Source organism: Arachis ipaensis, chromosome B2 (genome assembly GCF_059453495.1).
Source record: "Arachis ipaensis isolate K30076 ecotype BB chromosome B2, ASM5945349v1, whole genome shotgun sequence".
In the NCBI taxonomy this organism is placed as follows: Eukaryota; Viridiplantae; Streptophyta; class Magnoliopsida; order Fabales; family Fabaceae; genus Arachis; species Arachis ipaensis.
In genome coordinates, this window is record NC_142437.1 from 89,602,693 (window position 1) to 89,616,549 (window position 13,857).

The 13,857-nt window shown below is 42.0% G+C and overlaps 1 protein-coding gene across 1 annotated transcript; it reads right to left on the bottom strand.

The window, feature by feature from the left end:
- Positions 1 to 349: 349 nt before the first annotated feature.
- On the bottom strand, positions 350 to 1,042 carry LOC107627381 (uncharacterized). Its single transcript, XM_016330219.1, has 2 exons — positions 835 to 1,042; positions 350 to 744 (listed from the first exon to the last, which is right to left on the bottom strand). Exons 1-2 carry the CDS (start codon positions 1,040 to 1,042, stop codon positions 350 to 352), a joined length of 603 nt encoding a protein of 200 aa, XP_016185705.1.
- Between the last annotated feature and the right edge of the window lie 12,815 nt (positions 1,043 to 13,857).

Genomic DNA, 13,857 nt, shown 5'->3' on the forward strand with positions numbered 1-13,857 from the left:
AGACAGAGGAAAGCAGAGATTCAGAAGACAAAGCATCTCCAAAACTCCAACATATTCTCCATTACTGCATAACAAGTAACCTTTAATTTATGCTCTCTTGGTTATTCGCAATTCAACTGATAAACATAATTGACTTCCTGACTGAGATTTACAAGATAACCATAGATTGCTTCAAACCAACAATCTCCGTGGGATTCGACCCTTACTCACGTGAGGTATTACTTGGACGACCCAGTGCACTTGCTGGTTAGTGGTACGAGTTGTGAAAAGTGTGATTCATAATTCGTGCGCCAGTTATCTCCCACCTAGTACTTTTCTTTAATGTCCTTAAGCTGGACAGTCGATGAGCTCACTTCTCTTCCTTGGTTGGGTCTTTCAAGAGAAAGATCTCCAGCTCCTTGTTGTTCTTCGCCACTGTACCATGATACAGTTTCAGACGATGACCATTAACCTTGAAGAATGTGGGGCTTGAGGGATGGTTCAAGTGGATAACTCCATATGGCTCAACCTTTTCCACCATATATGGGCCATCCCACCTTGACCTCAGTTTTCCTGGCATTAATCTCAGCCTTGAGTTGTAGAGAAGGACTTGATCTCCAGCTCTAAACTCTCTTTGCTTGATGTTCCGATCATGCACCGCCTTCACCTTTTCCTTGTAATGCCTCGAGTTTTCATAAGCCTTTAATCGAATGCACTCCAGTTCTTCCAGTTGCAATTTCCTTTCAACTCCGGCTCCTCCCAATCCTGAGTTACACTCCTTTATAGCCCAATAAGCCTTGTGTTCCACCTCCACCGGAAGGTGACAAGCCTTTCCGTAGACAAGCCGGAACGGACTCATGCCGATCGGTGTCTTGTAAGCTGTCCGGTAAGCCCATAGCGCATCTCTAAGTCTGGTACTCCAATCTCTCTGATGAGGTTTCACAATCTTTTCTAGTATGCGCTTGATTTTCCTGTTAGACACTTCGGCTTGGCCATTCGTTTGGGAGTGATAAGCCGTGGCCACCTTGTGAATAATGCCATACTTCTTATTCAAATGTGCCATCCTTTTGTTACAAAAATGGGAGCCTTGATCACTCACGATTGCTCGTGGTGATCCAAAATGGCAAATGATGTTACTTCGAACAAAAGAGACAACAACGTTAGCATCATCAGTGCATGTTGGAATTGCTTCCACCCACTTAGAAACATAATCAACAGCTAACAAGATATATAAGAAACCATTTGAGTTTGGAAAGGGACCCATGAAGTCAATACCCCAAACATAAAAAATCTCACAAAACAACATGTATTGTTGGGGTAACTCATCCTTCTTGGATATCTTTCCAAACCTTTGGCATTGGTGGCAAGAATTGCAGAAAATATTTGCATCCTTAAAGAGTGTGGGCTACCAAAATCTGCAGTCTAAGATTTTTCATGCAGTTCTTTGAGGGCCAAAGTGGCCACCACTTTCAGAAGAGTGGCATGCCTCTAAGATAGACTGGATTTCGGATTGTGGAACACACCTCCAAATTATTTGGTCAGCACCACATCTCCATAAATATGGGTCGTCCCATATGTAATACTTGGACTCGCTCTTGAGCTTGTCCTTTTGATGTTTAGAAAAATGTGGAGGAAAGGTTTGACTGACCAAATAATTAGCAATGGGTGCATACCAAGGAACTACCTCGGATATTGCTTGCAAGCTATCAAAGGGAAATGCATCATTGATAGGAATGGAGTCACTTTCTACATGCTCTAGGCGACTCAAGTGGTCCACCACTAAATTTTGGGAACCACTCCTATCCTAGATCTTTAAATCAAATTCTTGCAATAGCAATATCTAGTAGATTAACCTTGGTTTTGACTTTCTTTGCTAGTAAATACTTTAATGCCACATGGTCTGAATATACTACCACCTTGGTTCCAAGTAAATAAGCCCGGAATTTATCCAAGCCAAAAACAATTGCTAAAAGTTCCTTTTCAGTGGTAGTATAATTAGACTGGGCATCATCAAGTGTTTTAGAAGCATAAGCAATAATGTAAGGATCCTTACCTCTGCGCTGAGCAAGCGCCACTCCTACTGCATAGTTAGATGCATCGCACATAATCTCGAACGGCCTACTCCAGTCAGGCCCTCTCAAAATAGGAGCTTGGGTCAAGGCACATAATCTCAAACGGCTTATCAAATGCTTTCGTGCATTCTTCATTCTAAGCAAACTCTACATCTTTTTGCAACAGCTAGGAAAGGCGTAGTGCAACCTTACTGAAGTCCTTGATGAATCGCCTGTAGAAACCTGCATGACCAAGAAAAGAACGGACTTCCCTCACAGAAGAGGGGTAAGGTAAATCAGAAATAACATCAATCTTTGCAGGATCAACAAATATACCAGTATTAGAAACAACATGACCTAGAACAATACCTTACTTTATGATGACTTGCATCATCTACCCTTCTTTCTTGCATAAAGAAGACCATAAAAGAGCATAAATCTTATTTGATCAGTACAATTCATGCATTATTTGATGAATATTATGGTACACTACTTTGAGATGAGTTGTGCTGAATTTCAGGTGAGAAAAGCATCAAAAATAGGGTAGAAGACAAACAAGAAGCTGGGCGGGTGAAACTGGCGTGACACTTGAAGCAAACGCCACAAAAACGCACTGGCGTGGCACGCCAGGAGCTGGGTGTGGCACGCCAGTACTAAAGTCCAGAGAAGAGATTCAAAGCATGCATATGGGCGTGGCACGCTGATACAAAATTCCAGAGAGCCACAATGGAGGACACAAAAGGGGCATGGCACGCCAAGTTGGGCGTGGCACGCCTGACCCATCAACTACTATGGGCGTGCCACTTGAGCAAAGGGGCGTGGCACGCCAACTCTCCATCCCAAGAAGAATATTCACTATGGCGTGCCACTTGGTATCAAAGGCGTGGCATGCCAGCCCAAAGAAGTCACTTGGGCGTGCCACTTGAGAACCCAGGCGTGGCACGCCAAGCTTGAAGAGTTCATAAACCCATGGGCGTGCCACTTGAGCAGCATGGCGTGGCACGCTGGTACAACAATCCAGAGAAGGGGCTGAAGGCAATTGAAGACTGGGCGTGCCACTTGAGCAACCAAGCGTGGCATGCCAATGCACAAAGGACCAAAAGCAAAGACTGGGCGTGCCACTTGGTATTGAAGGCGTGGCACGCCAACCTTAGCATTTCACTATGGCGTGTCACTTGAAGGCTGAGGCGTGACACACAAACTATTGGAACCAAGATAAGATCATGGGCGTGGCACGCTGGTATTAGTTTCCAGAGAGGATGAAGGAGGCCAATTACATGGAGCGTGCCACTTGAGTTCGAAAGCGTGGCACGCTATTCACCATTCTTCACTTAGGCGTGCCACTTGAGTAGCTAGGCATGGCACGCAAGTGTCATTCAGAAGAGAAGCATTGGGGCGTGCCACTTGAGTTCGTGGCGTGGCACGCCAAACAGAGCAACCACTCACTCACAAGAGGGGCGTGGCACGCCAGACCCTGGGCGTGCCACGCTAGTTCATCTTTCCAGAGAAGCCTAGCCAAGCATAAAGCAAGGGCGTGGCACGCCAGACCTTGGGCGTGGCACGCTAGTACAAGTTTCCAGAGGCAAAGAGAAGTGAAAAAGGCAAGGGGCGTGCCACTTGAGTTCGAAGGCGTGGCACGCCAACATAAGAAATCCACTATAGCATGCCACTTGAGTTCGAAGGTGTGGCATGCTAAGGTTGCTAGAGGGACGAGTGTGCCACTTGAAGGATTGGGCGTGGCACGCCAAGCTGGAAATGAAGGGCACGTGACACGCTAGAGACGCGCCAGCTACACGCCAGCTACACGCCAGCTGAGAAGTCATGCTTATTGAGTGTTTTCTTTTCCCTCCAAAATGTAATTTTCCTTTTCCCTTTTGTAATTTTTTTTATTTTACTAGGAGTAGTATAAATACCCCCAAGGAGTACTGAAGAATGGGGTTAAGCAGTCAGTTTTAGATCCACTTTTACACTTCACTTTTGAGTACTTTTTGAGCTATGAGTAGCTAACTTCCCTCTCATTGAGAGAGTGAGCTCTGTTGTACTTGATGGATGAATGATAGTGAAATCTTTCTTCTCTTCATCTTCTCTTTGATTTTCTAGATGGAATTTCGTTATTAATGCTTAGTATTCAATTATCTTGGGAAAGAGATTGAATACAATTGGGTTTCATGGGAACCTTGGGAAAGGAAACATGAAACCATGCTTGAAATCCCTTCTCACACTAGAGTAGAATCTGGGTTTTGGTGTTTGGATATGTGACATATAATCCTCCCTCTACTTGGACCTATGATGGTGTGTGGTATAATTAGGGACCAAGCATATCTCTCTTCATGAGCAATTAGACCAAGGAATTGGCTATTGATCAAGATCTGAGAGATTGAGTCACCAAGGGATTGGGGCTCAATCAATCATGATTGCCAAGAGGTCAATGAGTTGCATGATTGAAGAGGATATAAGCTAGATTTGATCCAAAGAGACAACATCTCCCAATCTCAATGAATTTCCCCATTTTTATCTTTCCATTTCTTTACAGCTTAATTTTACATTCAGCAATTTCACATTCCCGTTTACATTTAAGTCATTTATGATTCTGCACTTTACTTTCTGCCATTTATATTTCTGCACTTTATTGCTTTTCTTTATATTCTAGTCATTTACATTTATGTCATTTACAATTCTGCACTCTACAATCCTATTGATCCACTTGACTAATTCATCAATTGATTAAAACTACTCGAATTTTCCAATCTCTGTGGATATGATCCCACTCTACTGTGGGTTATTACTTGACGATAATTTTGGTGCGCTTGCCAAAAGGAGTAATTCACCAATTATGAATGGGGTGTGAATTCCAGTCATCAAGTTTTATGGCGCCGTTGCCGGGGATTGGCTTAAATTTGACAGTGATTAAATCAATTGGAGAGCTAGATTAAGCAATTTAAATTCCTTGTTATTTTATCTTGTTTATTTTCTTTTATTTTGAGTTCTATCTCTTTCTTCTTTGATTACTTTTATCATTCGTATTTTCACTCCTCTAACTGTTTGATTAATTGCACCACTCACACTAACATCCACTCTAACAAGAGTAACTTCCTTATTCATCTGAACCTGAGAGGACCTTCCTTAGATTAAGGAGGGAAGGAAGAAGGAAAAGAGTTGTTGGTGCTGAGGAAGAGGAAGAGTATTTTGAAACAAACATGGAGGAGAACATGGAGAACCATCATGAAGAAGAAGCTCACAACCATGCCAGAGAAGGTCCAGTAAATCATGATGGGCAAGAGAGGAGAGTCTTAGGCTCCTACATCAACCCAAACCCAGGAAATTGTGGCAGCAGCATCTTAAAGCCAACAATTCATGCCAACAATTTTGAGCTGAATTCTCAGCTCATCACACTCGTTCAGAACAATTGCTCATATGGAGGAAGTGCCCAAGAAGACCCTAATCAACATCTCAGCACATTCTTGAGGATATGTGATACTGTAAAGTCCAACGGGGTACACCCCGACATCTACAAACTACTCTTATTTCCTTTCTCACTCAGAGATAAGGCAGCAAAGTGGTTGGAATCATTCCCCAAGGATAGCCTAACTACATGGGAGGAGGTCGTGAATAGATTCCTTGCAAGATTTTACCCTCCACAAAGAATCATTAGGCTGAGAGCTGAGGTACAAACTTTCAGGCAACAAGATGGAGAAATACTCTATGAGGCGTGGGAAAGATTCAAAGATCTGACAAGAAGATGCCCACCAGAAATGTTCAATGAATGGGTACAACTACACATCTTTTATAAGGGACTATCCTATGAAGCAAAGAAGGCTGTGGATCATTCTTCAGGAGGCTCACTCAACAAGAAGAAAACCATTGAAGAGGTCATAGATGTCATTGAAAATATAGCTGAAAATGAGTATTTCTATGCTTCAGAAAGGACTCAGAAAAAGGGAGTGCTAGAGCTCAACTCTGTAGATGCTTTGTTAGCTCAGAACAAAGCAATTGCAGCTCAAATAGCAGCTCTAATAAAAAGAATGGAGGCCAACCAAGCCTCAGTCATTTAGGACCAAACTCCTCAATAAGAAGGGAATGCACCAGGATCTGAAGGTGACTGAGAACAAGCTAATTATGTGAACAATTCATCCAGACCACCATATGACCCACACTCTAAGACATACAACCCAGGTTGGAAGAACCACCCAAACTTTGGGTGGGAAAATCAACAGAACCACAACTAGGACCACAACAAACCTTATTCATCAAATCAGCAATTCAACCACAACCCTAACCATCAAATAAGGAACCATAGACCCTACCATAAGTCACAAAACACATCATACCATAATAACCAGCCCACACATAACAACCTCAACCAAGATGCACCATCCTCAACTATACAACCATGTGAAATCAAGAGCAACTTTGAGAGGATGGAAGCTGCAATAGTACAACTATCCTCACAAATTACAGGAGCAGTCTCCACCCTTATGGACAGACAAGCTCAAACTAACAGAAGGATAGATGCTAATCAAGAGGAATACAGGTCAAATCTGAAAAATTAAGGCACAGTGGTGCACGAATTATGAATCACACTTTTCACAACTCGTACCACTGACCAGCAAGTGCACTGGGTCGTCCAAGTAATACCTCACGTGAGTAAGGGTCGAATCCCACGGAGATTGTTGGTTTGAAGCAATCTATGGTTATCTTGTAAATCTTAGTCAGGAAGTCAATTATGTTTATCAGTTGAATTGCGAATAAACAATAGAGCATGGATTAAAGGTTACTTGTTATGCAGTAATGGAGAGTATGTTGGAGTTTTGGAGATGCTTTGTCTTCTGAATCTCTGCTTTTCTCTGTCTTCTTGTTCACGCACGCACGTTCTCCTATGGCAAGCTGTGTGTTGGTGGATCACCGTTGTCAATGGCTACCTTCCATCCTTCCAGTGAAAACTACGCTCACGCGCTCTGTCCCAGCACGGCTAATCACCGGTTGGTTCTCGATCCGGTTGGAATAGGATTTACTATCCTTTTGCGTCTGTCACTAATGCCCAGCCTTCAGGAGTTTGAAGCTCGTCACAGTCATTTAATCCTTGAATCCTACTCGGAATACCACAGACAAGGTTTAGACTTTCCGGATTCTCATGAATGCTGCCATCAGTTCTAGCTTATACCACGGAGATTCTGATTAAGGAATCTAAGAGATACTCATTCAATCGTATATAGAACGGAGGTGGTTGTCAGGCACACGTTCATGATTTGAGGAAGGTGATGAGTGTCACAGATCATCACCTCCATCACAGTTAAGCGCGAATGAATATCTTAGATAGGAACAAGCGTGTTTGAATGGAAAACGGAAATACTTGCATTAATTCATTGAGACACAGCAGAGCTCCTCACCCCCAACAATGGGGTTTAGAGACTCATGCCGTCAGAGAATACAAGGGTTTGATCTAAAATGTCATGAGGTACAAAATAAGTCTCTAAAAGTTGTTTAAATACTAAACTAGTAGCCTAGGTTTACAAAAAATAAGTGGACTATGATGGATGATGCAGAGATCCACTTCTGGGTTCCACTTGGTGTGTGCTGGGGCTAAGATTTAAGTAAGTCACGTGCAGAGGCCATTTGTGGAGTTGAACGCCAGTTTTTGTGCCAGTTTGGGCGTTCAACTCCAGCTTTTGATCCTATTCTGGCGCTGGACACCAGAATTGGGCAGAGAACTAGCGTTGAACGCCAGTTTACGTCGTCTATCCTTGTGCAAAGTATGGACTATTATATATTGCTGGAAAGCCCTGGATACCTACTTTCCAACGCAATTGGAAGCATGCCATTTCAAGTTCTGTAGCTCCAGAAAATCCACTTTGAGTGCAGGAAGGTCAGAATCCAACAGCATCAGCAGTCCTTTTTCAGCCTGAATCAGATTTTTGCTCAGCTCCTTCAATTTCAGCCAGAAAAATACCTGAAATTACAGAAAAACACACAACTCATAGTAAAGTCCATAAATATAAATTTTTCCTAAAAACTAATGAAAATAGACTAAAAACTAACTAGAACATACCCAAAACTATATGAAATTAACCCCAAAAAGCGTATAAAATATCTGCTCATCACAACACCAAACTTAAACTGTTGCTTGTCCTCAAGCAACTAGACAAATAAAATAGAAGACTAATAGGTTGAGAAGCAATAATATCTCAGAGTTTTTGAGTGAAGCTCAGATTCTAATTAGATGAGCGGGACTAGTAGCTTTTTGCTTCTGAACAGTTTTGGCATCTCACTTTATCCATTGAAGCTCAGAGTGATTGGCATCTATAGGAACTCAGAATTCAGATAGTGTTATTGATTCTCTTAGTTCAGTGTGATGATTCTTGAACACAGCTTTTTTATGAGTCTTGGCCGTGGCCCTAAGCACTTTGTTTTCCAGTATTACCACCGGATACATAAATGCCACAGACACATAACTGGGTGAACCTTTTCAGATTGTGACTCAGCTTTGCTAAAGTCCCCAATTAGAGGTGTCCAGAGTTCTTAAGCACACTCTTCTTTTTGCCTTGGACCTTGACTTTAACCGCTCAGTCTCAAGTTTTCACTTGACACCTACACGCCACAAGCACATGGCTAGGGACAGCTTGGTTTAGCCGCTTAGACCAGGATTTTATTCCTTTAGGCCCTCCTATCCACTGATGCTCAAAGCCTTGGGAACCTTTTTATTTGCCCTTGCCTTTTGGTTTTAAGGGTTATTGGCTTTTTGCTCTTGCCTCTTGGTTTTAAGAGCTTTTGGCTTTTTCTGCTTGCTTTTTCTTTTTCTTTCTATTTTTTTTTCGTCTATATATTTTTTCTACAAGCTTTGTTCTTTGCTACTTTTTCTTGCTTCAAGAATCATTTTTATGATTTTTCAGATTATCAATAACATGTCTCATGTTCATCATTCTTTCAAGAGCCAACATATTTAACAGTCTTAAACAACAAATTCAAAAGACATATGCACTGTTCAAGCATTCATTCAGAAGACAGAAAGCATTGCCACCACATTTAGCTAATCAGAATTTTTCTTATTAAAACTCGAAATTTTATTGCCTCTTATTCAAAAGATCTACTACTTTATTCATGTTTGCTGATGATAAGAAAAATAAACTATAGCTTAATTAGAGATAAAATCAAAATAGATACTAATTACTATTATATGACTCCTAAGGTAAACTTCTATAAGGACACTGTCACAAAGTTAAAGCAGAAATTGGAAATTAACAACCTTTATTCTGGGGAAACGGGGGTTCCTCTGATCCTTGGGGTGCTTGGTCCTACAAGAGAAGACTTTTGGCACTTCAATTCCCTTAAGTCACGCCCCTGCTCCTCTTGTTCTTTAAACATATAGGTCAGCATTTGACTGTGTTCCTTCTGTTCTTTTATTATTTGCTCCATAGCTTCCTGTATCTTGGTAATGGACGTCTCAAGATACTCCCATTATTCAGATTGAGGGATCTCTGGGAGGAATTCCTGCGCTCTCTTCTTGATGGGATCCTCCTGTGCTTGTTGTTTTTCCATTGATGCTTTGGTGATTGGCTTTTCAATTAGGATATACTCAGTTATTCCCATCCTTACTCCAGCATCCTTGCAGAGCAGAGAAATCACGCTTGGATAAGCCAACCTGGCCTCTTTAGAATTTTTGTTAGCAATCTTGTAGAGTTCAATTGAAATCAGCTGATGAACCTCCACTTCCTTCCCCATCATGATGCAATGGATCATTACTGCTCTTTTAACTGTTACTTCAGAACGGTTGCTAGTGGGCAACAGAGAACGCCCAATGAAGTCCAGCCATCCTCTGGCGAGTGGTTTGAGATCCTCTCTCTTGAGTTGATTTGGGACACCCTTTGTGTTGGTGGTCCACCTGGCTCCAGGGATACATATGTCCTCTAGAATCTTATCCAGGTCAATGTCTGCTCTCATCATCCTCCTGTTGAAGGAGTCTGGATCATCCTTTAGCTGAGGTAGCTTTAAGATCTCTCTGATCTTGTCAGGGGTGGTATGAACAATCTTTCCTCTGACCATGGTCTGAAATTCATAGAAGGCAGTTCCAGATAGTTTTTGCTTGTCAGTCTGCCACATATTAGCATAGAACTCCTGGACCATGTTCCTTCCTACTTTCGTTTCAGGATTAGCTAGGACTTCCCAGTTCCTGATTCGAATTTGCTCCTGGATTTCCGGATATTCATCTTCTTTCAGATCGAATCTAACTTCCGGGATCACTGATCTCAGACCCATTACTTTAAGATAATGGTCTGAATGTTCTTTAGATAAGAACTTCCCTTGATTCCAAAGTGGTTTTGGAACTCTCTCTTTCTTGCCTCTTGGAGTGGGTTGTTTTCCTTTAGGAGCCATGATCTTAGTGATCTCGGATAAACACACCAAACTTAGAGGTTTGCTTGTCCTCAAGCAAAAGAAAAGAAAGGAGATGGATAGAAGGAGAGCTAGGTGCAATTGTTGATGGAGGAGGAGGGAGGCCGAACCCAAATTTAAAGGGATGGGGGGGTGGGTTTTCGAAAAATTGGAAAAGATAAGATAAGAAGATTGAGTTGAAAAAGATAAGATAGAAGATATAGTTTAATTTTGAAGAGATATGATAGATTTTTGAAAAAGATAATCTGAATTTTGAAAAAGATAATATGGAGATTTGAAAAAGATATGGATTAGTTGAAAAGATTTTAGAGTGAAAAAGATAGATTTGTTTTTAGAAAAGATTTGAAAAGAGTTGGATTGATTTTGGAAAGATGGATTTTTAGAAATTAAGGATTTTGGAAATCAGGGTTCTTGACATGTTCATGTAAAAATCATGCATTGAAGCATAAAATTTGAAATTAAAATGGAAATACGTGTGGAAAAAATAAATTTGGCTCCTCCCTGCCTTCCTGACGTTTGAACGCCCAAACACTGCCTGTTTTGGGCGTTCAGCGCCCAATTGCTGCTCTCCTGGGCGTTCAACGCCCAGCTGCTGCCATTACTGGCGTTCAACGCCCAGTGGGTGCCCCTTTCTGGCGTTGAACGCCCAGATTGCTACCATTACTGGCGTTCAACGCCCAGTGGATGCCCATTTTGGGCGTTGAACGCCCAAAATATACTTTTACTGGCGTTTTCTTGCCAGTGAGCTCTTTTTCTCTGTTTTGTGTGCCGAGGTCTTCTGTAAATGATTATTTACCTTGTTGCCAATGAACTCTATATAAACAAATAAGAATAAAAATAGAAATAGGGCAAAATGCTTAGAGGATTGTTGCCCCATGGCTGGGTTGCCTCCCAGCAAGCGCTTCTTTATTGTCTTTAGCTGGACCTTGCTGAGCTTTTAATCTAGCTTCAGCCTTGAGCATTCTTGCTCAATGTTGCCTTCAAGATAATGCTTGATTCTCTGTCCATTGACAATGAACTTCTTATCAAAATCAATATCTTGAAGCTCCACATAACCATATGGTGACACACTTGTAATCATGTATGGTCCCCTCCACCGGGATTTCAGTTTCCCGGGGAATAGCCTGAGTCTAGAGTTAAACAACAGGACCTTCTGTCCTGGTTCAAAGATTCTAGATGACAGCTTTCTGTCATGTCATTTTTTTTATTTTTCTTTATAAAGCTTGGCATTTTCGAAAGCTGTGAATCTGAATTCCTCTAGCTCATTTAGCTGGAGCAATCGTTTTTCTCCTACTAATTTGGCATCAAAGTTTAAGAATCTGGTTGCCCAGTAGGCCTTATGTTCCAGTTCCACGGGCAGGTGACATGCCTTACCATACACGAGTTGGTATGGAGAGGTCCCTATAGGGGTCTTGAATGCTGTTCTGTAAGCCCACAGAGCATCATCCAAGCTCCGTGCCCAATCCTTTCTACGGGTATTTACTGTCCGTTCCAGGATTCTCTTTAATTCTCTGTTAGAGACTTCAGCTTGTCCATTGGTTTGTGGATGATATGGAGTGGCCACCTTGTGGCGAATTCCATACCGAACCATGGCAGAGTAAAGCTGTTTATTGTAGAAGTGAGTGCCCCCATCACTGATTAGTACTCTAGGGACACCAAACCTGCTAAAGATATGTTTCTGGAGGAACTTCAGCACTGTTTTAGTATCATTGGTAGGTGTGGCAATAGCCTCAACCCATTTTGATACATAGTCAACTGCCACCAGAATATAAGTGTTTGAGTATGATGGTGGGAAAGGTCCCATGAAGTCAATTCCCCATACGTCAAACAACTCAATTTCCAAGATTCCTTGTTGAGGCATGGCGTAACCATGAGGCAGATTACCAGCTCTTTGGCAACTGTCACAGTTACGTACAAACTCTCGGGAATCTTTATAGAGTGTGGGCCAATAGAAGCCACATTGGAGGACCTTGGTGGCTGTTCGCTCACCTCCGAAATGGCCTCCATATTGAGATCCGTGGCAATGCCACAGGATCCTCTGTGCTTCTTCTCTAGGCACACACCTACGGATAATTCCGTCTGCACATCTCTTAAAGAGATAAGGTTCATCCCACAAGTAGTACTTTGCATCAGTAATTAATTTCTTCTTCTGTATCCTGTTGTACTCCTTGGGTATGAACCTTGCAGCTTTATAGTTTGCAATATCGGCAAACCATGGTGCTTCCTGAATGGCAAATAAATGCTCATCAGGAAACGTTTCAGAGATCTCAAGAAAGGGGGGGGACGTCCCTTCCACTGGCTCTATCCGGGACAGATGATCAGCCACTTGGTTCTCTGTCCCTTTTCTGTCTCTTATTTCTATATCAAACTCTTGCAGAAGCAATACCCATCTGATGAGCCTGGGTTTTGAATCCTGCTTTATGAGTAGATATTTAAGAGCAGCATGGTCAGTATACACAATCACTTTGGATCCTACTAAGTATGATCTGAACTTGTCAATGGCATAAACCACTGCAAGTAATTCTTTTTCTGTGGTTGTGTAATTTTTCTGGGCATCATTTAGAACGCGACTGCCATAATAAATGACATGTAGAAGCTTTTCATGCCTCTGTCCCAATACTGCACCAATGGCATGATCACTGGCATCACACATTAGCTCAAATGGTAACGTCCAGTCTGGTGCAGAAATGACTGGTGCTGTGACCAGCTTAGCTTTCAGCATTTCAAACGCCTGCAGGCACTCTGTGTCAAACACAAATGGCGTGTCAGCAGCTAGCAGATTGCTTAGAGGTTTTGCGATTTTTGAAAAATCCTTTATAAACCTCCTATAGAATCATGCATGCCCCAGAAAGCTTTTGATTGCCTTAACATTGGCAGGTGGTGGTAATTTTTCAATTACCTCTATTTTTGCTTGATCCACCTCTATTCCCTTGTTTGAGATTTTATGCCCAAGAACAATTCCTTCAGTCACCATGAAGTGACACTTTTCCCAGTTTAAAACTAGGTTGGTCTCTTGGCATCTTTTCAGAACAAGTTTTAGGTGATCAAGACAGGAGCTGAATGAGTCTCCATATACTGAGAAGTCATCTATGAAGACTTCCAAAAATTTTTCCACCATATCAGAGAAAATGGAGAGCATGCATCTCTGGAAGGTTGCAGGCGCATTACATAGCCCAAATGGCATCCTTCTATAAGCAAACACTCCAGATGGACATGTGAATGCTGTTTTCTCTTGATCCTGGGGATCTACTGCAATCTGGTTATAGCCTGAGTAGCCATCCAAAAAGCAGTAATAATCATGACCTGCTAGTCTTTCTAGCATCTGGTCTATGAATGGCAAAGGAAAATGATCCTTTCTGGTGGCTGTATTGAGCCTTCTGTAGTCAATACACATGCACCACCCCGTAACTGTTCTTGTAGGAACCAGTTCATTTTTTTCATT